At 38.0% G+C, this 24,699-nt stretch overlaps 3 protein-coding genes and 1 long non-coding RNA gene across 7 annotated transcripts; 2 read left to right on the top strand and 2 right to left on the bottom strand.

Moving 5' to 3' along the window:
- Positions 1–399: 399 nt before the first annotated feature.
- LOC103941978 (equilibrative nucleotide transporter 3) lies at positions 400–4,411 on the top strand. Of its 2 annotated transcripts, none has more exons than XM_009352185.2 (10): positions 400–816; positions 1,846–1,926; positions 2,047–2,151; positions 2,325–2,480; positions 2,587–2,730; positions 2,840–2,945; positions 3,048–3,223; positions 3,317–3,477; positions 3,825–4,083; positions 4,166–4,411. In XM_009352185.2, the coding sequence occupies exons 2-10, from the start codon at positions 1,885–1,887 to the stop codon at positions 4,271–4,273; spliced, it is 1,257 nt and encodes a 418-aa protein (XP_009350460.1). In that variant the 5' UTR covers positions 400–816; positions 1,846–1,884; the 3' UTR covers positions 4,274–4,411. The 2 variants fall into 2 exon arrangements, with proteins under 2 accessions (XP_009350460.1, XP_009350452.1); XM_009352177.2 differs by having other exon boundaries at positions 401–816; positions 1,860–1,926.
- A 1,138-nt stretch (positions 4,412–5,549) lies between these two features.
- Positions 5,550–7,250, bottom strand: LOC103941994 (uncharacterized GPI-anchored protein At4g28100-like). Its single transcript, XM_009352193.3, has 2 exons — positions 6,181–7,250; positions 5,550–6,095 (listed from the first exon to the last, which is right to left on the bottom strand). Exons 1-2 carry the CDS (start codon positions 6,829–6,831, stop codon positions 5,760–5,762), a joined length of 987 nt encoding a protein of 328 aa, XP_009350468.2. The 5' UTR covers positions 6,832–7,250; the 3' UTR covers positions 5,550–5,759.
- A 12,276-nt stretch (positions 7,251–19,526) lies between these two features.
- Positions 19,527–21,751, top strand: LOC103928182. 2 transcript variants are annotated; one of them, XR_007256296.1, is made up of 5 exons: positions 19,527–19,769; positions 20,190–20,306; positions 20,769–20,877; positions 21,209–21,402; positions 21,553–21,751. It is a non-coding gene; the product is annotated as an uncharacterized LOC103928182 (long non-coding RNA). The 2 variants fall into 2 exon arrangements; XR_001951405.2 differs by having other exon boundaries at positions 19,529–19,769; positions 21,548–21,751.
- A 710-nt stretch (positions 21,752–22,461) lies between these two features.
- LOC103942001 (transcription factor MYB41-like) lies at positions 22,462–24,454 on the bottom strand. Of its 2 annotated transcripts, XM_048579120.1 has the most exons (4): positions 23,851–24,454; positions 23,605–23,734; positions 22,844–23,448; positions 22,462–22,714 (listed from the first exon to the last, which is right to left on the bottom strand). In XM_048579120.1, exons 1-4 carry the CDS (start codon positions 23,981–23,983, stop codon positions 22,608–22,610), a joined length of 975 nt encoding a protein of 324 aa, XP_048435077.1. In that variant the 5' UTR covers positions 23,984–24,454; the 3' UTR covers positions 22,462–22,607. The 2 variants fall into 2 exon arrangements, with proteins under 2 accessions (XP_048435077.1, XP_009350479.2); XM_009352204.3 differs by having other exon boundaries at positions 22,462–23,448; positions 23,851–24,453.
- Between the last annotated feature and the right edge of the window lie 245 nt (positions 24,455–24,699).

The raw sequence follows: 24,699 nt of genomic DNA, 5'->3' as shown, positions 1-24,699 counted from the left end.
TTTTTCGTATTTGGTTTTCCATATTTGCCCCTCAATTTAGCTTCATGTGCGTAGCACATGACTCATTTTGATGGAAATTCTAACGGAGTTGAAGAAAAAGACCATAGCTACACGTTTTGAGGAGTTAAAGGACTAATAGTCATGAATTTTCAGTTAAAGAATTATTACTTCAATTAGGTTAAAATTGAGGAACCGCTGCTATAATTTTCTTTGTACTATTTTATGATGTCTAATAAAGCATCTAATCAATAATAAAGAAAATAGAATATTACCAATGTGCACGTGGAAGTGACGAAGGAGAAACAGACGCCGTGGCGGCAGAGTCAACACCCCCTAAATTGTTAACACTTGCGTCCCTTTTCAGGAGAGTTTCACTCGTTTCTGTCCTTTTATAGACCCAAACAACTGGCTATGAACGTCCAGTCCTATTCAAATTCAAACTTTTACAGTTCTTTTTTCTTTTATTTCTTAATTTTCTGCGACTATTGAGAATCTGAGATGTTTTCGGGTGAAACAAAAACGGGTTGAGATTTGATTTTGTTTATGGATTGAATTGGACTGGATTATTATTTCATTGTGATTCCTGAATCCTCACGACCTTGTTGAATGCGGTGCAACTCCGGATGCCACAAAGCCAGAAAAAAGTTGAACAAACATAGGATTTGAGTTTTACGCGTGCAACCAAACATCCGCGAGTTCTTATTTCTGGGTTTGCACAGTAGCCGACGGCTAAAGTTGGAATCTTCATCGAAAAGGGTCCTCTCACACTCACAGTCCAATCCATACATATCCTATCCTACCCACCATCTTCTAATAGTAAGTTTCTATCTCTCTCTCCTTTTGTGGATAAATCTTTGGTTTTGCATGTTTATGAAAGATAATGATGAAGGAAAGTCAAATGTGATCGCTTGGGTTTTTTGTTTCTTCTTGCATCATAGGATTCAAATTTTATACGTTGGGAATATCATATATTGTTTGTTCTTGCGAACAGATATTTATATCTAAATTAATCTAATTTACGGTTTGAACATGAACGTGTAAGAGTGGTGACACATCGCCCTATTCAACGGAGGTGGATTTTCTACCTCCCATTTCCATACTCTTCTCATGCCCTCCTGTGATGTATGGTCACGATTAAACCACGTCAACATTTTATATTAATTTTTTATAGAAATAATAAAACAAAAAGTAATAAAAATATAAAATATTGACGTGATCACACAAATAGGAGGGCATGATGAGAGTATGGAAATAGGGGGCAGACATTCCACCTCCCTATTCAAGGAACCCAACTCCTATCTTATAATGAATCTTCTGGCGAAAAGTCTACAACTTCATTTTTAACGTTCGAACTAATTTATAGATACAAGGTGGACAAATTATGTACTTAAATGTCTAATGCCTTGTCTGGTTGAATCTAAGAAAATCTTAATCATTGAAGGGAGAAATTTTTTCCTGTGATGAGAACACGATCTGGTACACAAAGTGCTATAATACAAGTAGTTGAAAATTTTTCTTTTTAAGTATCTAACCACTTGTATTATGATACTCGGTGTACCGTGTTCCCGGCTAACTGAAATCTCTTCATTGAAGTGGGGTTGACTCTGATTATTGTAGCGACAGATTCACAGTAGGACTTTATTTCTAAGTCTTATTTTATGTACTCAAGAAATTTAATGATTTGCTAATGACAAGATTGAGCAGAAAGTTCGTGGCCAGAGCAGAAAAATTTAAGAGGAATAGCCGAAGATCATCAATTTAAACTAGCCATTAATAAATAATTTCCAAAAAACGACTTCTAATCACGTGGGTTATTATGTATTGGTGTGCTAATTTGCCATAAAGGCGTCGCTTTGTAGGGAAGCTGGTTGAAAGGAAGCAGTCATGGCAGGCATTGATGTGAATGCGCCCCCTCCAAATCTTGAGGTTTGTTGCCCCTTCTTTTGTTTCCTTTACGCTAGCACGAATTTGCACCCAAATTCGAATCCCTCTCGCTTAAATTAGCGTGGAACCAATTTCTAATATGGATGTGTTCTCTAATTGTAGGGGAAGTATGCTGCAATGTTAGTGTGTTGGCTTCTTGGAAATGGATGCCTCTTTTCATGGAACAGCATGCTCACAATTCAAGATTACTATGTTAACTTGTTCCCGGTAACTGCCTGAAGAAATCATTTTTTGTTCTCACTGTTCCTGTTAGTTCATAATCTCCTGTATTTGCTTTTGAATTATGTGACAGTAGGCAGTGTGTTTGGACAGTTTGTTACCTTTGAAGTTGGATAAATCCCTCGGGTTTGTTTCTTTTTTTTCTTTTTTTCCCGCTGCAGCGGTACCATCCCTCGAGGGTACTTACACTGGTATACCAGCCATTCGCGCTTTTAACGATCTTTGCACTGTCATACCATGAGGCGAAGATCAATACTAGGAAGCGAAACCTATTTGGATACATTCTGTTTTTCCTAAGTTCTCTGTTGGTGCTCGTTGTAAGTTCCCATCAAATCTTCAAAGACTATAATTTTTAGTGTACTTCTTAATTTCACAATGTTAGCATTGGTTTAAGTCTCTAAAATGTTCTTGATTCTGGCACAGTTGGATTTAGCTACATCAGGGAAAGGAGGTTTTGGAACTTTTATCGGAATTTGTGCAATTAGCGCTGCCTTTGGAATTGCAGATGCTCATGTGCAAGGTGGAATGGTTGGAGACCTCTCTTTCATGCCAGTTGAGCTCATCCAAGTCAGTATTGTCTTTCCACAATTTCATGTTCGATGCTTAATATTTGTTTTCCTTTGTGTTTTCGAAATTGTTATCAGTTTCTGAGTTTCTCTTGTTTCAAACTTTTCAGTCTTTCCTTGCTGGTTCGGCTGCATCAGGAGCTCTAACCTCTGCTTTGAGGCTGATTACAAAGGCGGCATTTGAGAATTCCCAAAATGGTCTTCGAAAGGGAGCCAGTAGGTTCAAAGTTCTCAGTTTTTCATATTTTGTTGAACATTTTACTGTTTTCTTTTGGATCTCTTACTATAGGCTGTTTATTTTTTCACTGTCCACTGCAGTTTTGTTCTTCGCCATCTCTTCATTCTTCGAGCTTCTCTGCGTTCTCCTCTATGCTTTTTCCTTTCCAAAGCTGCCAATTGTTAAGTACTATCGCTCAAAGGCAGCTTCCGAAGGATCTAAAACTGTTTCAGCTGACCTTGCTGCCGGTGGCATCCAAAAATTGCCAGAAGCAACAGTATGTTATTCTGTCCAATACTTGCTTAAAAAGTTTCCCAAGCATTCATGTTCTAATGTTAGACAAAAAAAAAAACGCTGCAATGTGATGCAGGATGTGGAAAATCGAAAAGAACCTGACCGACTTGGGAACAAACAGCTATTGCTTCAAAACATTGATTATGCACTTGGCATGTTTCTAATCTATACGCTCACTCTGTCAATTTTCCCCGGATTCTTATCAGAAGACACTGGATCTCACAGTTTGGGAACATGGTATGTACTGAACACAATCTATCACATGACATGTTTGCGCCTTGGATCTTACCAATACTCCCTGAACTTATGTCTCCCCTTCGGTTTTCAATCTCAACTTTCGTTAGCTTTCCCACCTTGAATGGACGAAAGTACCTCTCAGTTTACAAAAAAAATTGACAGATTTGGAGCATACCGGAACCTATTAAATGATCAGGGAGCCTCAGAACAAACTGAAAGTTAAAGAGGCAAATTGGAATAGGGAACTGAGTTTAGAGGCATTGTTAAAATTTTCCCTTTGCCTTAATGTTCCATTCACTTCCCGCTCAGAGTACGCTTACATGAGTGTTCGTACTTTTGTTTGTCAGGTATGCGCTCGTTTTGATTACAATGTACAATGTGTGTGATCTCATCGGAAGATACATTCCGCTAGTGAAATTCCTGAAGATGGAATCGCGCAGAGGGCTCATGATCGTGATTCTTTCACGCTTCTTACTTGTCCCGTGTTTCTATTTCACGGCCAAGTATGGTGACCAAGGCTGGATGATCATGCTCACATCCTTCTTAGGTTTAACCAACGGTTACCTCACTGTCTGCGTCCTCACTTCAGCACCTAAGGGCTACAAGGTTTGTGCACTTCAATTTACTTAAACCTAACAGTTTTTTCGAGTTGAAAGCAAAGACTCATCGGAGTTTTTTGGGTTTGCAGGGGCCGGAGCAAAATGCTTTGGGAAATCTTCTGGTGATGTTCTTGCTTGGAGGTATATTTGCAGGGGTGACACTTGACTGGTTGTGGCTTATAGGGAAGGGCTGGTAAGGGATGGATATGATACTACTTAGGTGATTTGAAGATTGTGATTTTCTGTTGGTCAAGTTTTACAGGGCAAAATAATGGATTTATAATTTTTTTAGTTTGGTGATTCATTAAATAATGAGGAAGAAAAATATTTTTTGATATCGATCATGTCAACCCCTAGTTCAACCTTCCTGCAATTTCGGATTTCCGTCGAACTCATTCACTTTTTTATTATGTGACAAGCGGAAGACTACTCTTATCATTCTATGCGACTAAACCCATCAGAAATCAATTTTTCTTCGTAATTACATGGAATTAACGAGAACACGCTTGTCACATGACAATTATTCAATAGAAGAGCGAATGGATTTGCCATTTTCACACAATTTGCGGTTTGTTTGGTTAACTAAGAAATGTTTAATGCAAGTGGAGATTGCACAAAGATGAAATAACTTAGAGCATTTGTGCAAAATTTACCAAACAAGCTAAATCAAACCCAACCAAACCAAAATTAACCCGAACACGATTCTCAATGCGAACACAAAAACAATTATCCAATGGAGGAGCAAGACAATGATACATCCGCAATTCGTTCCCTGTAACATGTGAAACTGTATTTTAATAGTCCAGATTCCAAAAACAATTTATTAATTAATCCATTTCTATTACTTCCTCAAGTTACAGTGTCCTGGGTTTTATAATCCGAAACTGTTAGGTCCAAAATTTTGCATTTACTATTCGACCAACATCCTCAGTTTTGGGGAGTTTCTATGTTATAAATGAGCCTTGGGCACCCCCAAATGATTTACCATTAATGCAACTCCAGAAATTCCCACCACCCATGAATCTAATCAATCAAATAGAATATTATCACCCTCGGATTGGATAGCCCGAGTCCCAAACCCATCTGTTTACTTTATTTTCTTACCATAGATGTACTCCAAAAAAAAAAAAAAAAAAAAACAAATATGCTAAGTAGAAGGCAGTGTCCTAAACCCGTTTATTTACCTTATTTTCCCTCCATTCACGTGAGTGACTAGACCCTCGCAATGCTTGCGGCCAAAAACAAGACCATGCTTGAAGAGACTTGTATAGAAGAGAAATGTCAAAGAGACGGTACCTTAAACCGACCGCTACACATCACCACATGTTTTAACTTTTCACACAACTTCACGTGATTAGTTTAAAACACTGTCAGTTTAGCATTCTCGTTTCATATAAGTTATTTTTGCGTAAATGACTTAAAACACCAACCCAGAACCACTGCAGATTGCTGTGGCATCCTGTGTCTACCGTATTGGAAGTGAATCTCTCCCCATGTGAGGAACGAATTATTACTCACTACAATTTTGACTACAATTTCGAAACCGAGCTGAAATCTACAGGGGGCAAAATGACAAAAACAACCCAACAGCCCCGTCTTGTCCACTTGCGTCACGTGACCCGACACGACAGGGTGTCAGGGACTACCCAAAAAATGGGCAAAACCTCACACACCCGGATTCCCCTAAACAAACAGAGACGCCCAAATGATCAGAGGGAGAATCGGTAACAACAAGATGGACGGCGGCGATGCGGCGAAACCTTGCCCGTTCTCGATCTGCAGCGAATCCACGGCCAGCGGCATGTTCTCCTGGTCCGGGCTACACGTGTTCTCGTGCGGCGGGTGCGCGCTGTACATTATGGCGCGCAGCACGGCCGAAACGGTCGGAATGTACGCCGTTTTGTTCCGGGCGAGGAGCCATGTCAGCCCCATTAGCTGGCAGTCAAGGTTGAACATCTTGTTCGCTCTCTCGCTCGTGCTCCTGTCCCCCGCCGTTCCGTTCTTGCTCCCTCCCTTGAGCTGTAATTACGCTCAAGTCACAGGGCATTCTTGTAATCTAAAAAGGGGGAAAATTCGTATTGAAATATGAAAAGACGAAACTGACCTTCTGGAGAGCGCCCAGGCACTTGGTGCATCCAGAGTACGAAGAGTTGCGACAGTTCTTCTCGAGATTCCTGACGGCGGCGGTGGGGGTGGCGTTGTGAAATCCTCGCGACACGTTGAAGGCGGCGGGGCAGCTCAAGGAGCCGATCTGGTGGAGCCGGATTCCGCAGAAGCACAGAACCGCGTCGCAGCTGGCGTTGGGCTGAGGAATCCTAATGTTCCGGCTGACGAGCGAGGACTGCAGCGAGTTGACGCACTTCTGCGAGTCGTCCGGCATCATCGGCTGGTCGGGCACCGCCGACGGAGCCGTATCCGACGAGGGGAGCTCGAGGGCTGATCCGGCGTGGGCGGCGAAGAGCCAGGCGGCTAAAACAGGGCAGCACCGGCTCCGGTCGAGGTCTCGGCCGCATGCTTGGCTGACGCCGCCGAAGAGCTCCGCGGAGAGGTCGAGGTGGCAGGTTTGGGTCTGGGTTTGGGACGGGAGGGCCGGGATGGTGTTGGGGCTGGAGTATTCCCCCGGTTTGAGCGGCTGGGGGTGACCGGTCACTGGTTCGGCGAGTAGACCGGCGAGGGAAATATGAAAGCTGGATATTAATAAGAGGAGGAGGAGGAGGAAAAATGTGAGAGTGGAGGTGGGAAGAAATGATGACATTTTGGGAGTAAAGTAAGCTTGTTTTGGAGAAAAATGATGAAAGGTGAGGACTTTGAAATCTGGTTTTGTTTTTTGTTTGAGAAAGGTGACAACTTTATGGTGGTGTTTTTTGAATTATGAAATGGAAAAAGTTGGAGAAAAGAAAAAAAACAAAGTAAAGGGAAGAGATTCTGAAAATATTCAGAGCAGAAGAAAAGGCTGCACTTTCTCTCTCCTCAAACCCTAAGCCACAAACTTTGAACAGAAATTAGAGTGAGAAATGAAATTAGTAAAAAGCCAGATGGAAAGATTGGTTTTTTTCATCTTTTTCTTCTCTCTCTCTCTTTCTGTAGAAGTGGGAGTTTTATCTCTCTAGAAATGGTGTGATGTGATGTCGATGGGGATTATGATCCAGATGAAAAGGAACCGTGACCTCTCGAATTACGCAGAGAGACGCTCCGTGTACTGTGTGTGTGGAGTTTCACGAAGTAAAGTGGGCACTCATAATACAGTAGTTTATAACTACTTTTGGGTTCAATAATTTTATAAAAACTAAAGGGCAATGAGGGTCCGTGAAAAATAGAAGATATTCGTTTGGGGGAACCCGAGAGAGAGAGAGAGAGAGAGAGAGAGAGGTTTTTAAGTACTAGTGCTGGGTTTTTGTATGATAAGAAAAGGCTGTATAAAGATTTGGAAGGATGTAGTGTCATTTTCCTTTTTTCATTCTCTATCCTCTTCAAACACTGATAGGAGGATTCTCCCCCCTCATTCCTCCCCTGCCATTCCCTTCTCTTTTCTTCTTTGTTGTGTTACGCATGTGAAGATTATTAAGCAAATTTATGAGAACGACGATGCAATTCAAAAATTATTTTCAATCTTTCTAGCAACTCTGAAATTTTCGAGATAACTGCCAAATTTTCTTATGGCTTCAAGATCGACATGAGAAGCCAACCTTGACTGCCATGTATAACGAGGAAGGTAAATGGTGGTCTGAACATGAGTAGAAAAGAGCAAGGATTGTTGAACAAAAATAAGAAAAAATAAAATGAAGCTCAGTAAATATGTGGCACAACTTCAAGCCATTAAATATGATGAACTTTGTCAAAATTTCAGTGTTTAACTTGATAACATAGTTCATCTATTTGTTGCATGTCATTAGACGACTAAATGATTAAACTTGAGTTTGATTTACACTCTATGTTTGAGAAATATTTACCATCTGGAAAGAAGAAAAAAACAGGGTCTTTGTCTAAAGAAATGCCTTGAGAAAATGCAGATATGTAAATTATAGAATCTTTTAACTAGATAATACTTTGGGGTGTGCTATCCACACACTCCTTTTTACTTCTCACACACCCCTTGTTAATTTCTGTTCGTTGATCTTCTTCAATTCATCCAACCCGACGGTTAAAAATCAAAAAGCTGTGGGAGAAGTAAAAAGGGATGTATGGATATCACACCCCTAATACTTTTTTGGTTAATTTTTTTTAAGTAGAGTTGTTCTTTAAATGCTGACGTAGAAAACAAATGGGTTGAATCATAACACTACAAGTGAGAAAGTCAAGTACGAAAAAATGTGAATTTTCAAATAAAATATTGCTAACATTCCTCGTTTTAATATTGGTAATTTGGGTATACTAGTGTACCTCAACTCTATACCATGTCAATGCATAACATATATTGTTGAATTAATGACTGAATATGCATTAACGTTTTTTAGAATTTCAATGAGTGGATTAATTCGAGCCACTTACGACACTGATGTATGGTAGCATAACTCCTGAAGCAAAGATTTCCTCTGTTGCTACGTAAGGTCATAAGGAGATAAACTTGTATACATTGTGTGCATTCTCCTTTTCTCCCTCTCTCTCTCTCATCATGACTGAATATAGAGATAGGAATAGATTGGATATGTATCTGGTATTCTCGTGCCAAGTTAGTCACAAGCCTAATTAGTCATATTTTCATATTATTCATATATAATTATAAATGGGCAATTAACATGGCCCAAGGTTAATAACATGCAGCTAAAAAAAAAGATAAAGGTGCAAAAAGAAAAGAGAAAAGAGGGAAAGAGAGTTATGTATATTGAAACTTGTGCATGAAAAAGGAAAGCAAATTGAGCAGTTTCGGTGTTGGAAAGGAAGGGCATCGTTCTAGGGATTTGACCGTTTCTATGATGAACTCATTCAATCAAGCAGCATATGCGTGACCTTAAGCGTGTGATAGTAACTGGTTCATTTACTGGGTAACAGCTCCTCTTCCGACCCAAGTCGTGTGTGCCTGTGGTACAGCCAAACTTTTTCCACATACATTATTTTTCTAAAGATAACATAAAATAATATAAATTGCTCAGAGAGAGAGAGAGAGAGAGAGAGAGAGAGAGAGAGAGAGAGAGAGAGAGAGGGGAAGGGAAACATTACACTGCAGTTCACATGGAAATCGAACGCCCACCCACCAAACTTTCAAAGAGTGTTTGTATCAATTTTTCTTGGGTAATTTTACCATTTCATAAATGTAGATGCAAATTTTTGTTTTTCCTTAATTAATGAATCTGCACCTGCAAAATAATAACACCTGCAAATTTTCGCCTTTACTCGTAGGCTGCCGATTAAACTTGAGCCGGATTATGCAGCTGCTTATCCCATTCTGCTATGCTACCTACTCCAATATGAGGTGGAGGATGCTCCTTGCGGGCCTAACCGCGTATGAACACTTCGCCTAGAAGGTTGTCCATGTTGATTATTGGAGTGTGGCCCTAAACATAAATGTATGCTCGTCCGGGGGCCTAAATGAGAGTGCACGCTCCTCCACGCGCTAAGATGAGAGTCTACGCTAGTCGAAGGGCTGCTTGCTGGGATGCCATTGGAGAGAAATGTCATCGCCTGCCCTTGTCCTACTCCGGGATGCCTCGTCTGGGGCACGCTGCATATCGGTGCGTTGCCAGAGCTGACTCACCAAGGTAGTCTGCTGCGTGAGGGTGCTTGTGAGTTTGGCGACTTGTCGAGATATGTGTTGTTCGCCATTTAGAATGGAAGAGTTGGGATGGTAGACGTCTGCTTAAGTTGTGGAAGTGTAATGGACTCTAGGTGCAAAGCTTGAGCTAACATGGGTCAGATTTGCAGTAAGGTGGGGTAAAAATACCCTTGGTTCAACCGTCGACCTTGGAATCTAAATTTGGGCTGGTTGAACTGGTATGGGACTATGTTGGACCGTCTGGAGGGTTGTGGGAGCAGGTCGGGCGTATGGGCGTTAGGCCACCTCGGTTGGCATGGCTTGGACTGCCTCGGTCTAGGCAGTTGGCATCCAAGTGAAGGTGGCAAACGCCAAAAGTTGATGCCGAGGACAAGCAGCTGTTTGGGTCTGCGCCTGTTGGCTACTTGCATCGTGGGCCTCCTACCCTAGGGTTTCCTCGTGTTGAGTGGAGGTTGTCCCGTGGGCCACTACAGCGGCGGTTGCCGCTGTTGGCATAGCCACGGTAGCTCGTGGTGGCAAAGGTGCAGTCTTTGCCGTGGTAAACCTTGAAGAACGACGGCGTGGAGCCACGTCGCGATCTCCACCGGTTGGGCCATGTCCTTCAACATAGGAGGTCTCATTGGTTGTGGTTTCTGAATTTCCTGACATTGTAGTCGTGGATCTACGAACGAAGAAAGTTGAAAGCAAGAGTCTTCTTCAAGCCTTCGAATCAGAACTCTCAATGAAAGCACCAATTTGCGGATGCAAATTTTTGCATTTCCTTGATTGACGAATCTGCACCTGCAAAATAATAACATCTAAGATTAAGGTCAAAAGCCTCACGCGCCCACGATAAATGGAGGGACTTTGGTCGAAGAGTCTTTAATACCAAAGTTAGAATTCTGAAAATAATGTGTTTTGAGTGTTTGTGGGAAGCAAAAAACCTCTTTAGGGGTAGCTAAAGTTTCCCCAAATTTTGGAGATAAATGGAGTATTTATAAGATAAATGGAGGAGATGGGCCAGCCCTCTAGGGTTTAGATGTGGCTGGCCCTTGGGTGGAATTTGGTTGAGAATATTCTAAGATATTTGTGTGAATAAATATCTTAGAATAATTAGGTAAATATCCTAAATAAATGGGATTAGGATAACTTACTTGAAAGATGTCTTCTTTGATTAGGAGCACATTTATGATAAGAATAAGGGATTATTATATCATAAATACCCTTAATTTTTCCTACGGGCAGAGGTGCCTTGAGCAGTCGTTGATCACTACCTGCTCTACCTCAGCTGCGCGTGGTGAATGAGGTTGATCCTTGCTCACTTAATAAGGACAATCTTGTCTTTCTTCGGAAATAATTCACGTGTCAGCTCCGTGATGTTTTGGATTATTTTTTACTCCACAATGAAGTCCAATGATTATTGGTCACTTATTTTAAGTTGTTGGATTAACGGTTAAAATGAGTCGGAGTTGAGTGCCTGTACTCAAGAAAAATAAATTTTGTACATATAAGCAAAAAGAAAAACTGTAAAATGTCTCAAAATGGTGTCCGTTTAATTCATATATAATACTTGACTTTCGTACATATGAAGTTATCGTGCTAACAAATCACAATTTGATATGTGTATAAAAATTATCATTTCTAATTTTAACGAACTATTTTTACATATATTTCATACTCTAATTTGCAGATAACGAAACAAATGAGTCAAATAATGTTCATTCAACTAAGCTAGGGTTAATAACCTAAAAAAAATATTTCTAGGATTAAAAGTGAAATTTCCTTTCCACAGAGGACAAATTAGCACAACCCCAAGTAGGTTCCAACTCACGGAAGAGATAAAAGACTGTAGAGATTATACATACGAGGGAAAAGCAACAGTCCAAACCACAAATGAAAAAATATTAACTTGTTACTAACACAAGACAAACATAAAAGGGCCAATCAAGCAAAAATTATTCCGACCAAAAGTTCCTTTGGGAAAAGCTAATCCTCTCTCGTATGCCCCCACAGACTTTCTTTACCTGCATTTTAATAACTTTGATTTGTTAAAGCTTTAAGCCTTTTATTTTTAGAAAAATTAATTAAAATAATTTGAAAACTTTAAGTTTTAACGTTAAAAGTAAAATAAAGGGTAAAGTAAATAGTACAATGATTGACTTTTTAATATAAAAATATGATTTTTCGTTAAAGTAAACAGTACTGGATCTTTTCATTAAAGTTTTTTTTTTTTTTTTTTTTTTTAACCTCCTTTGGGCGTTGGGATGGGTCTTCGCCAAAGACTCGTTGGGTCCTCCCATTTGAAAATTATTGTGTAGAGAATACTACAACTGCACAACGTAGGGTATCAGTAACAAACCACTTCGTCTTAAAGAAAACAAATGGGCGTAGCTCTTTGAGTCAAGATTATTATACAAGAAGATTAGGTTTAAAAGCAAAAAGAAGATTCTTGCAAAGTTAGCTTATTGGTATTGGAGATTCAAAAGCAGCAGAGAAAAAGCGTAAAAGGTTTAATCATGGTGTTGCATGGATCAGGATTCTCTTATTAGCAAAGGATGAGAATCCTTTTGACTAAACCTATTGGATCGTTGAAATTTTATCCAACGGTTATAATTATTATAATTTTTAGAGAAACCCCTTATTTATAGTCATTAGATAAAATTTCAACGATCCAATAAATTTGATCAGGAGGATCCTCACCTTTTGCTCAGAAGAGGATCTTGATCCGTGTTGCATATCTAGACAATGGGGTCAAGTCTTAATTTGTACAGTATACTCCTAGTAGTAGTACGGTTGTTGTCGGGTATTCGCATGCTGTACGAAAAGGAAAGGCATGGTGTCTTGTATTTCTGCTCCTCTCTAAGCTTAGCTTTCAGGAGATCATCCTAGCCATAAGAATAAGTGTGTGTATATTGTCACATGGAAGTGATTTTAACACATTGTTTTTCTCCTTTTTCACAGTTGCATAGTGTTGCATAAGAATAAATCGATGTTTCAATATCATTTTTCATTGGCATAATAAAAAGTTAGTACTATTCACACATTTTTTTTATCTTCCATAGATTCTTGTTAATTTTTATTCATTGATTTTTCAATTCATTTGATTCGATAGTCAAAAATTGAAAGAGGTGTGTGAAATGTAAAAATAGGTATGTTGATAGCACTACCCAATAACAAACCTTCAAGAGTGGGATCCTTTCATTGGATATGAGGTGGTTGATTGACAGGTGCAGGGTCGGCCCTGGCCTAGTAATGTCCAATGTCACATCCCGAGCGGGACCACTTCCCGGGCCCGTTCCACCACCGTAGCACGATATTGTCCGTTTTGGGCCCCGACCACGCCCTCACGGTTTTGTTTCTGGGAACTCACACGAGAACTTCCTGATGGGTCACCCATCCTAGGAATGCTCTCACACGCTACTCGCTTAACTTCGGAGTTCCAATGGAACCCAAAGCCAGTGAGCTCTCAAAAGGCCTCTTGCTAGGTAGAGATGAGAATATACATATAAGGATCACTCCCCTGAGCGATGTGGGATGTCACAATCCACCCCCCTTAGGGGCCCGACATCCTCGTCGGCACACCACAGCCAGGGTTATGCTCTGATACCAAATTGTCACATCTCGGCCTGGGCGGGACCACTTCCCTGGCCCGTTCCACCACCGTAGCACGATATTGTTCGCTTTGGGCCCCGACCACGCCCTCACGGTTTTGTTTCTGGGAACTCACACGAGAACTTCCTGATGGGTCACCCATCCTAGGAATGCTCTCGCGCGCTACTCGCTTAACTTCGGAGTTCCAATGGAACCCAAAGCCAGTGAGCTCCCAAAAGGCCTCTTGCTAGGTAGAGATGAGAATATACATATAAGGATCACTCCCCTGGACGATGTGGGATGTCACATCCAAGGCCTCACCAAAATTACTAGGGTGATATATTCATATATGTTTTCCTAAGAGTATAAATTTATAAAATTTGGTTAAATAATCAATAAGTTTAACTAGAATTAGTGGTTTCTATTGCTTAAAATTAATTAGGAGGTCGCGGGTTTGACACACTATGTGTGTTTATCTACTTTACAATTTTTACAAATTGTTTTCATAAGAGTATAAATTTATAAAATTTGGCCAAAAGATTAGAAAGTGTAATCAAAAGTGGTGGTTTATGCAATTTAAAATTAACCAGGAGGTCCTGGTTTCAAAATACTATGTTTGCTTTTTTATTTTCAAATTTCTACTAATTTTTTTTCATAAGAGTATGAATTTATAAAATTTGGTTAAATAATCAAAAAGCTTAACTAGAAGCAGTAGTTTTTGTTGTTTAAAATTAACGAGAGGACCTAACCTCGAAATACTATGTGCATATTTATTCTTTCCAATTTTTTTGAACTTCTGTTTCATTATTAATTTCTTTTTAATTACTAGAGTAGCTATGTGGGTTACAATTTTACTTTTAAGCCATTCATCTTCAAGTCTAACCTTCAACAAAGACTAATTAATGTAGACCAGATTTTTAGACCAAATTTGCAAATCATATTATGTGTCACCAATAGGTTTAATTTAGTGCTCATACAATGCTCATACAATGCTTACATATATATATATATATATATATATATATATATGTGTATGTGTGTGTGTGTGTGTGTGTGTGTGTGTGTGTCAATTAAAGGGTAAAAAATATGATTAATTTTTTTTAGTCCCACATTGACAAGGAAACAACTCAAGATTTATATAAAAACACTTTAAAAATTCAGATAGAAGGAAAACAAAACTCATCATCTATCTACTTGTAAACCCAAGGTTTTTTAGTTCCCTTCTCTCAATAAAAAATAAATTAGTTTTCTGTATTTCTAAATTATTGAGTTTTAAGTGTTTTTCTAAGCATAATCTTATGAGTTAAAAATTTCTTATATGAAGTTAGGACACATTTTTGGCCGTTGCCCTGGACCTCAAAAATCTTGTAACCGACACTGGATAGGTGATGTGTTGTCAAAACAAAGGTTGTCTCACATCCTACTCAACAAATTCTCATTCATGCACCGAGCATGTAAAGTTGTAGACATCATAATATCAAATGTAGCCAAGTGAGAGATCTAAGGTTTAGTTCTCACCAAAGACGAATTTGAATCATATTATTGCTAGCCACTCTCCCCCCCTCCCAACTCCCCCCACACCCTTAATGTAGAAATATTTTTTTTTCAAAAAAAAAAAAAAAAAATTATCGATTGTACACTACATCATCAAATCCAAATTATAATTAGATTTAAAAGGAGTTAATTTCAATTCGATACCCTAAACTTTATCCAATAAGACATGTTAGTACCTGCCTCTTGGATTAACAGTTTAGTACCCGGTACGTTGTGAAATTTTGACAAGCCGACTACGGCTTTAGATTGATCGTTATAAATTTTATTAAGTGATGACGTGTCAAACAAATTGAATGAAGAAAAAAGAACTGAGTAACATTTAGCAACTTTAAAATGGGCCTCTTCAAGCTAGACTGGGGTAAATGAGCAGGTTGGGCAAAGGCTGATGCCAGCACTGGTCCTCCTACTTTACTATCCTAATCCGACCAATTTTCAAGCTTTAACAAGCCTCTTTCTCACCCCTGTTGAAGTAGCTTTTTTGTTATCTATTTTTATATATCTTTCCCCTTGCGATCCAATTAAAGTCTCCTTGCATGTAAGTTTCGTCCAGTTCCCTCTCAGCTCTTTCCCGTAAAAATGGATAATATTTTTTTGGGTAGTGTAGAATATAAAAATATAAGTATAGGCTTTCTTCCAATATAAACTCCCTGGGCAAGAGTAATATAAGGCAAGTAAGTTATAGGTGTAAAGCCAACAAATCTCTTACCTATCCTTCGCCCTCTTCTTGTTTAGTAGAGTCATTTTCATCCCCCTTAACGCGAGTTATAGTGCCCTGTAATCGAGTTGGATTCCCTTTTTGGTTCCATTCTTCCTATTGGCTGAGTAGTTTAAAGTGTAAATTGCAAACAAAATAGCTAACAAGTCAGTGTAAGAAAGAGAGTGAGTGGGATAATCAATAGAAAATATCCATTCATTCGGACTCCCAGTAAGAAAACGTATTCATATTGCTTTATATTGGGCCATAGCTAGCAACTCACTGTACCATGCACGTTCACCCCGGAAGGATACCCTTTGTCTATGTCAGCCAAACCAGATGGGACGAGACTAGTCCGGTCAAGAGATATAAGATGATCATCTAGCTATAGCTCTTATTATCTTAGTTGCTTTTTAGTCTTCACATGAAAGGTGCTATTAACTAGAAATAAGATTAGTACAAGCAAGACTTTCATTTTCCTATTGTTATCCCAAGAGCACATTCTACTTGAGAATAGTTAGTAAGACTAATTTGAGTAAGCAAGTCCAGTGCTATCGGTTACAAGTGCCTCTTTCGCCATCACCCATGGTACCAGTTCATATTTGGTTACCCGAAACTCATATAGAGAATAGAACTTGAACGAGGCCTTCCCGACTTTACCATCTCAAGCAAGCCTGAACGACCTTACTATCTCAACCCTGACTGACGACTAGCTTTACTTGATAGAGTTGCCTTCCATGCCCGGTTAAGTTCACCTTTAGGGGAAAAGGCCTTTCCTTGCCTTACCGGACAGTAAGAATTTAATTGCCGTGAAAACAAAACAGAAGTACTACTTTGGATATGCTATGATTCGCATCTCTCATTAAACTTTTATAATACAATTGATGTCCTACTCTTTTAGTTTTAGCTTTCTTCATTGAGTAAAAGGAAATTAGCCTTTCAAACAGAAGGCATATGATAGCTCATTCCTAGACTTATTCATATCGTAAGAGAGAGAGAGAACCTCCTATGCCCAAAGACTCCCATGCTTTCCATCGGTCAACAACCAACCACGACTCACTATAATTCTTCACTACTCGTACAGGAAGGTAAGAAAAACTTGCTTTTCTGGAGGGAATCAAAATGACGTAAATCCCAATTTTATGACCCAGGAACATATTTTGCTATTACAAGTAGAAAAAGAATTACAACTCGAAAAGGAAAAGCAACTAGAAAAGGAAAAACTATTAAAACTAGAAAAGCTATTAAAATTACAACTAGAAAAGAAATTAAAAGTAAAAATAGAATTACAACTCAAAAAGGAGAAACTCTTAGTGGAAGGCCTTGTGCATGTTAAACACGCCCCCCACTCCATCACTGTCATCACATACATTATAGCTTCTGTTTTTTCTTTTCTAGCCAACAAAAAAATAGTTTTATTGACCCATATGTGCACTTTTTCTACACAAAAATGGAACACGTGAAAAATAAAATTAAGAATCGACCAATCAAATCAAACCGCCAATGCTAATTTTGCACTGATTCGCCCACTGGTTTTTTCGTCCACTATTTTTGACCTAGACATATTCGTTTTGAGTTTTTTGCTTATGGGGCAATAAATGTGTCATGCTTTGCTTGGTTGTTTTGAGTTTTTTTTTTTTTTTTTTTTTTGTCGGTGGATTTTTGTTAGATTGGATGTTAGATTAGCCATTGATAAAGTTCGAACTCATGATGTTATGTAAGGATTCAGTTCATTTCCACCACTGTTATAAAGGGTCGCTTGCAAGAACAAATTTGAGTTCATATCCTTTAAAAAATATATTAAATGTATCGGATATTCGTTAATTTTGCCCCCACTTCAAGTGGGCGAAAACTCATTGTTTGAAGAGTAATGTTAGAGAGACTAAATTTGCAAACTAAATGATATGTCACCAATAAGAATAAACATGTTTATCAACGTTTAAGTAATAAACCAATCATCAACTTCCATATCTTTTAGTTTTCAAAATTTTACTTACAAATTTAATTTCCCTATCATTACTCTCGTTTGAAATATTACAAGGATAGTGACCGATAGCAATTATCGTTTGCTTGACTGGAACAAATTAAATGTACCTTTTCTATTGTCGTGAAGAAAATGAAAAGATGACTGCGAGCGTTTTGAAGTCAAAAGTCTCGCTTTCTCTGTGTGAATTAAGAAGATAATTAAGCACGAGGTGATGGAGGTTCAACTAATCTCATAGCCCACTTTTCAATCTTAAACAAGTTAATCAATTTGAACCACATTATTGTTAACTTATTGTGAGGCTAGTCCACCCCCTCCTTCTTAATGTAGATAATATCGTTTGTCAAAAAAAAAAAAAAAAAAAGTCATTTTGTGGCATGCTTACTTATAAAGAACGAATTTGTAAAGAATGAGAGCTTGTTTAGAATATGCTTTTAAATGACTGAAAACGCTTTTAGAGAAAATATTATCATGTCCTAAAGCACTTGAAATGCTTCTGCAAGAAGCACATAACTGGTGTTTTTTTTGTAGAAAGCACTTTAAGTGTTTTTCCAAGATTAAAGACTTAGAAGTAGATTGAAGCACGAAATGTGTGTAGCTGCTCTCTTGACCAAATTGAAAACAAGAAGCTTCATTGTCTTCCATTCGGCCAAGAAAAGAAGGTAAAATTTCTTCTTCCAGATCAATCATTCATGGTCATCGTTTACTAGGCAGCTGGTGGAAAGAACTCAATAACAAACAATCGTTATCAGAGTTCTACCAAAGTTACATTTATATGCTGCTAATTATGCAAATGCGTAGATATATTAGACGAATAAATGAAGAACAGATAAAAAGGGAAATATACTTGTGTTTGCCTTTTGTTGATTTGAGTTGTAATTACAAAATTAGGAATGCAGAACTTGTCTCAACTCTCCCTACCAATCACAGCCAATTTACAAGATCCAGCAATAAAAATGTGCCAAACCAAAGCCGCTCGGATTAGTACCATCGGAGAATAGAGTACCGTACCACAAGATAAATTACAACTTATATCCAATGTTTTACTCACTGAGACATTTTGTGATAAAACCCAACATCTATCGGGTTCTGCAGGTGGTTAAGTTAGGATAATATTAGTGTAATTCTGAGCCGTTGGCTTAACTGTAAATTCTTAACAAATTAATACTACCCAAGTGGTGAGTGCGGGTACAAAAATGAGTTACAATTAGGTTGGAATAAGGGGTTTTTTTGGTAGTTAATTGATTTATTTACTAGATCTGGAGTTATAAATTTGGTTTGTTCAGTTAGAATTTCCCTATATGTTTCTTTGTTTACTAGTTTTCCAATTCTTTGTAGGATTTGGAATGTTAGGATCGCTTCCTTTATAATTACTCATTTTATCAACTAGTTTTCCAATTCTATGTAGTTTTCCTCTTTCTTTTAGCCAATAATATAAACTTCAAAGTTTGCAATTAGTTTGCTTATTTCTCTCTTTAATTTGCTAACATGATTCCCTTACAATGTAACAAATGGGTTTTGTTTTATTAAGTTGGTAATCAACATAAACTAAGAAAAGGAAAAATAAAGGATCACTACAAAAAAAAAGGGCTTTGGATACAAAATTAAGGGCACAAATAATTATTTTGTGGGTATAGAACAAATTTTACACACAAAAAATTGTATTTGTTTCCTCTTCTATAAGGGCACCAACTAATGTGCTCATTCTCTACAAAGTTGGCACAAATAATTTTCTCTCTCAACTTTTTCAAAACAATGGATTCAAATATATTTATTTGTGTCTATATATTACTTCAAAAGACACAATTAATTTTTTTTATTATTTTTTTCTAAGACTTATGACTCACACCTTACTTTCTCTCCCTCTCTTTAACCCACCGACACCCTTAACCAATCCACACCCCATTCTCTCTCTCTCTCTCTCTCTCTCCCTCCTTCCCTTAACCCACCCACCACACACTCTCTCTCCCCTCCTTAACCCACCCACACCCACTTCTCTCTTCCATCCGTTTCTCTCTTTACCAAATGGATTACTTTGGTCTCAAACATATATATTAATCCTTAATCCTCAGTCTTCACTTCGTGAATTCGTCCCCTGAATCGCGATTCCACCCACAGTCCACACCACCTTGCCCGAATCGAGCTCTCAGTCTTAGTCCTCACTCCTCCTCACTCCACAAGGTAAGAATATCATGCAATAAACTCAACCAAAGTTCATGGATATTGTTTTATTTTGAATCTGGTTAGTGATTTTGAATATGGGTTATGAATCAGAGCTTTTGAAAATGGTCTCTGAATTAGGGATTTTGGATTAGGGTCTCTCTATACCTCTCTCTCTCTCTCACTCCTCTCATATCTGGGTTTTTCCTTTGTTTTTTTTTTCTTTGAAAAACACCAACACCACCCATGCATCATATTTGAGTTCGTGTTTTTTCGTTTCGAGTTTATATCTTATGAGATCTGACATGTATATTTTGTATCTCGCCTTGTTGCTTATGGATTTGAGTTTTGAAATTATTTTACATTTTTTTTTCATACTTGCCCGTTGCATGCAATTTTGGATATGAATATGATGGATTTTTGGTTATTTCATACTGTGAGGTTTCTCGGTGACTGGTTTGGTCGACCCGATCCAACTCATATTGGAGCAGTTTAGAGCCTTGTTCACTCTGTCTCTGCAACCTCAAAGGCCCTGGCCTTGTCACGCCCCCATTGCCGGTTCGTATTCTTTATTTGTATGGAAGAATTTCATATCTATTATTATATTTACGGAGCCATGTTGCTTAGAATTTTAGGATTTTGGATCTTCAATTTTTGGAAAAGCGTAAGTTTTTTTTTATTGATTTATTAGGAGTTGTCTTGATTCCACCCCTCCCCCAATAATTATTTATTCGTTTTTTGACTTTTCTTTTATGGTGTGGTAGCATTGAAAGAAGAGGATTTAGTAATTGGATCTAGGTAGAGATGAAATCAGAAGTGAAATACAAAAAAATGTATTCAAATGTGAAGTTCTTAAGGTGCTAATGTTTAATCATGTTAGTACAAGTTTCATCATGGAAAATGTAATATCGTTATACTGTCTATGCTAACTTAAACAAATATTTACCAGGTATGTGATTAAAATAAGCAACTCACTTTGGCCATAAATAATATACATACTTATATATTTCTGTGATTCAGGTGAGTCAGGTGACCATGAGCTGAATGTATTATCTCCAACCCAAAAATTGCTTTTACAACCCGAAGTGAGGAATTTGAATCTTTGAGATGGCAGATCTGGAACTTGTAGGTATTGATTTTAATTAACTCTGTGTAGGTATAATTTTGGACTGATTGTGTTTTGAATTCGACTATATTTGTGTTGGCTTCTGATGAATATAGTAGTCTATGTTAGCTGAGTGAGTCTTTTCTCACTGGCATCAAGCTAGAGATTATGTCGGTCTTCAACAGTTTTTGGCCATGGTCGCTGTTAATAGCATTAATTCCATTTGGTCAATTTCTATGGTTTGTTACAAAATGTACCCTGGTCTTTGTGTTGGAATACTAGAATCAAAATGAAGATGATAATATTTCTGCACCAAATCTGAACCTTGAGCAATTAGCCATGTAATCTTATGCAGAGTGTGATGAGTCTGAACAATGTAGTAATGCACAGTCAGTTGTTATGGAGGGTGGACTTATTTTTGATGAGGAATATTTGTATACTTTCCGCATCCATTGTTGGTTGTTCTGGAGGGTGGAGTTGTTATATAAGAATCATCTTAAAGCAAGTGGTGGAAAGACCCTTGAAGCAAATAAGAGTCCTCCCACAAAGGTATTCCCTTCTTACCTTCTTTATCCCTTCATTTTCTTTGCTCCTGTAAAGTGTGTGGTTTTTCTTTTTCTTTGCATTTGTTATTCATGACTTCTGTGAGAGTCCATATATTGCATGTCATCTGATTAATTCGTTTATGGAGCAGCAAAGATTTGATGAGGTGCAAGGCCTGCTGGGAAGATGCATCTATCCAAAAATGTTTGCTTTCAAGTTTTTTTTTTCTTTGGGTATTAGAGAGAAAATATGTAACACAACAATATATGTTTGTGAGATTCATAAAGTGAAAGTTGGTTTCATGGTTGTAGGCATTCTTCATTTCGTGAAAATTTAAATTTTTGCATTTCCTCAATTTAGATTCAATTTTTCAAATTTTGATTTTTTTTATTAATTAATTCATGTTGGCACAATTACAATATAAGTGCCAACATAGTTGGAAAAGCTGATTTGAAAAGTTGTCAGAACGGGGCACAAATGGGCCATTATTTGTGCTGGCCTCTCTGGCACAAACACCCCTATTGTGCCCTTTTAGAAATGATGACGCCCATAGAGGGCACAGACATAGAGATAGTAGCTGCATTGTTGCTATTGGTCTATGAGCACAATTGTCAGTGCTTTTTGGCCTCAAAGGGCACAGATAATTTATTGTGTGCAATGCTCATTTTTCTTGTAGTGGATCCAGTACTACTGTACGTAGAGATGTTGGAGATAGTATCGAATGAGAATTTAGAAATCTTCAAAGCAAGAAAATCAAAGTGCTTTCTCATTTGCTTCTCTGTAATACATTTGACTTTGTAATTGATGGTCCTACTGCCCACACTACAGATACCAACAAGATAATAGTACCCAATAATAACAGATGAACTCTCAAAAAAGTACACATTTATATATAAGATTAATTTGAAAAAATATTATCTATAGTTTGGCAAAGAAAATGATAACATTATATATGCTTATACTTTCGTCGTCGTGCATGGAAGAACCCTAGTTAGTAATTAATGCGCATGCAAGCCCTACCTTTTGATCGATATCTAATATATATATAGGAAACTGCTATTTTAATTAGTACGTACAAAAAACAAAGACTGTAGTATTAATTAACAATGAAAAAAGAATTTCAGTATCAACATCAACTACAAGAAAAAACAAAACTACAAACACAAAGTACAAGATTATTAAGCCTAGCTACGAGCTACCACCAAGAGATTTTAGATGATATCACTGATGTCCAAAGTACCCTCTGGGATTTCAAACTTTAACCAGCTGCTGCAATAGCTTTCCTTCTCATCCTCTGTGCTGCTGTTTATGTATGTACCTGATGAATTCAAAGGAGTCGGGCTTGAATAAGGCGTTGACATAACTGAATCGAAGCTGAAATCGTGGTTCTTGTTGTAGTTAAAAGATTGGAAATATGAATTTTCCGGATAATCAGGACTAGGGTTACCAGAAGTAGTACTGCAAGGCACATAGTTTGGTTGGGAGACCGCTGTTTGATGATGATCGGCACTCAAATTCGGAGGGACTATGTTTTCTTGGGAAAGGGGGCAGCTCAAGTTGGTCATGTTTGGTGAGTAACCTTTCACATTGATCTGTTGCATCAGATGTTTTGCCATGTCAGCAGAAAAGTCTCCCCCTTGGATAAGATTTTGAAACTGATCATTGGATTGTAAAGGTGGGAGAACTTGATTATTTTGTTCCTGAGAATTGGAAATCTGGTTTTGATGGAGATTATAATTTTGGGAACACATTTCCGGGTTTTCTTGTTTGATTGATAACAGACTTGTTGCTAGCCTTAACATTTCTGGATTAACAAGTGGTTGTTGCTGCTGGGTACAATTCAACAAGTTTGACAAATTGAGTAGTGCAGCAGCTGGGTTGTTGCACACATATGAGCTGAGAATTGAGGACAGATCAAGAAGATCGATGCGTGGAGCATGAGTCACGGGATCAATTCCCATTCGAAGGAGCCTTTTTCGGATGTGCGTGTTCCAGTAGTTTTTTATTTCATTGTCTGTCCTTCCTGGCAAGCGAGCAGCAATAGCTGACCACCTAACATTATTGGAAAAAGAAAATTGATCAGAAGACGTAATATAATTATTAATTACAAATCATTTTGATTTTGGGAGGTCAGAAATCCTAAAATACTTCAACAACTTGTTTAGCGATTTGTACGGTTAATTAAATTTCAATTAAACATAAGCTTACTTGTTTCCAAGGATGCTATGTAGTTGGATTATAGTCTCTTCTTCTTCAAAGGAGAACCTTCCTCTCTTTATATCAGGTCTCAGGTAGTTAGTCCATCTGAGGCGGCAACTCTTCCCGCATCTCTGGAGTCCTATACAATTTTCCATAACAAATCATTAATTAAATTGATAGTTCAAATCTCATCGATGACAGTTTGTTTATTATTAACAAAAGAAAAAAAAACTGTTTGATGAACATTGTGTATACCTGCATTCTTTGGAAGGTTTCTCCAATTTCCAGGTCCATGCTTCTGAATATAATTCACTAGCATGGCATCTTCTTCGGTTGTCCATGGACCTTTCTTGAGTCCATTTTTATCACAGCAAGGAGCTCTTCCCATATTTGCAGTGGTACAACTGATTCTGTTATCTAACTTGATGTGGAGGTGGAGAGATGAGTTTCCAAAAGTACTTACTAGGATAGAAAAGGGTACTTTGTGACTTTAGAATCAGAAAGTAGTTTAAGTTGCTGATCAAAAGGGAAAGATGAGGCCTTTATATAATGGAAAGGGGTGAAGTTTCAGAAACATTTTTGAAGTCAAAAGGGATTTGGCGCCGGCCTGAGGACACATGTCCATTTATCTGCAGTACAGGGAATATGAATGCAATATGTATAATATTTAGTTATGGATCATAAGCCCACGTTAAAAAAATAAATAGAAAAAGAAAAAAAAAAAAAAGAATGAACCCAAGTAAATTAAGGGAATCATGCTTGGATATAATTGTGCCCGAGAAGTCACAGCAGATAATACTACAAACTACGCTGTTGGGGTTGACCTTTTTTTGTTTTTCTCCATCATTAAACCCTAATCTTGTAGCTTGTTAAAGCAGTACTCATGAAAAGGATAGGACGGTAAGGTTGTTAGATCTGCTGATCAACAACAAGAAAAGCTTGATCGACCTTCTGTTTTTTGCAATTTCGTGTTTCATTAAGTGTTTGATCCTTTTCTATCAACTTTCTGATTCTGAGATTACTTGCTCATGAAGGCTAGGAAGCCAAAGCTTATTAACTTTATTTACGTCGGGCTATCATCAGCATGGTCAATGATGCTAGCTC

This window comes from the organism of the source record quoted next, unplaced genomic scaffold, assembly GCF_019419815.1.
Source record: "Pyrus x bretschneideri cultivar Hongxiangsu unplaced genomic scaffold, Pyrus_bretschneideri_v1 Contig13, whole genome shotgun sequence".
NCBI lineage: Eukaryota > Viridiplantae > Streptophyta > Magnoliopsida > Rosales > Rosaceae > Pyrus > Pyrus x bretschneideri.
This window is presented reverse-complemented; position numbering and strand designations above follow the sequence as displayed.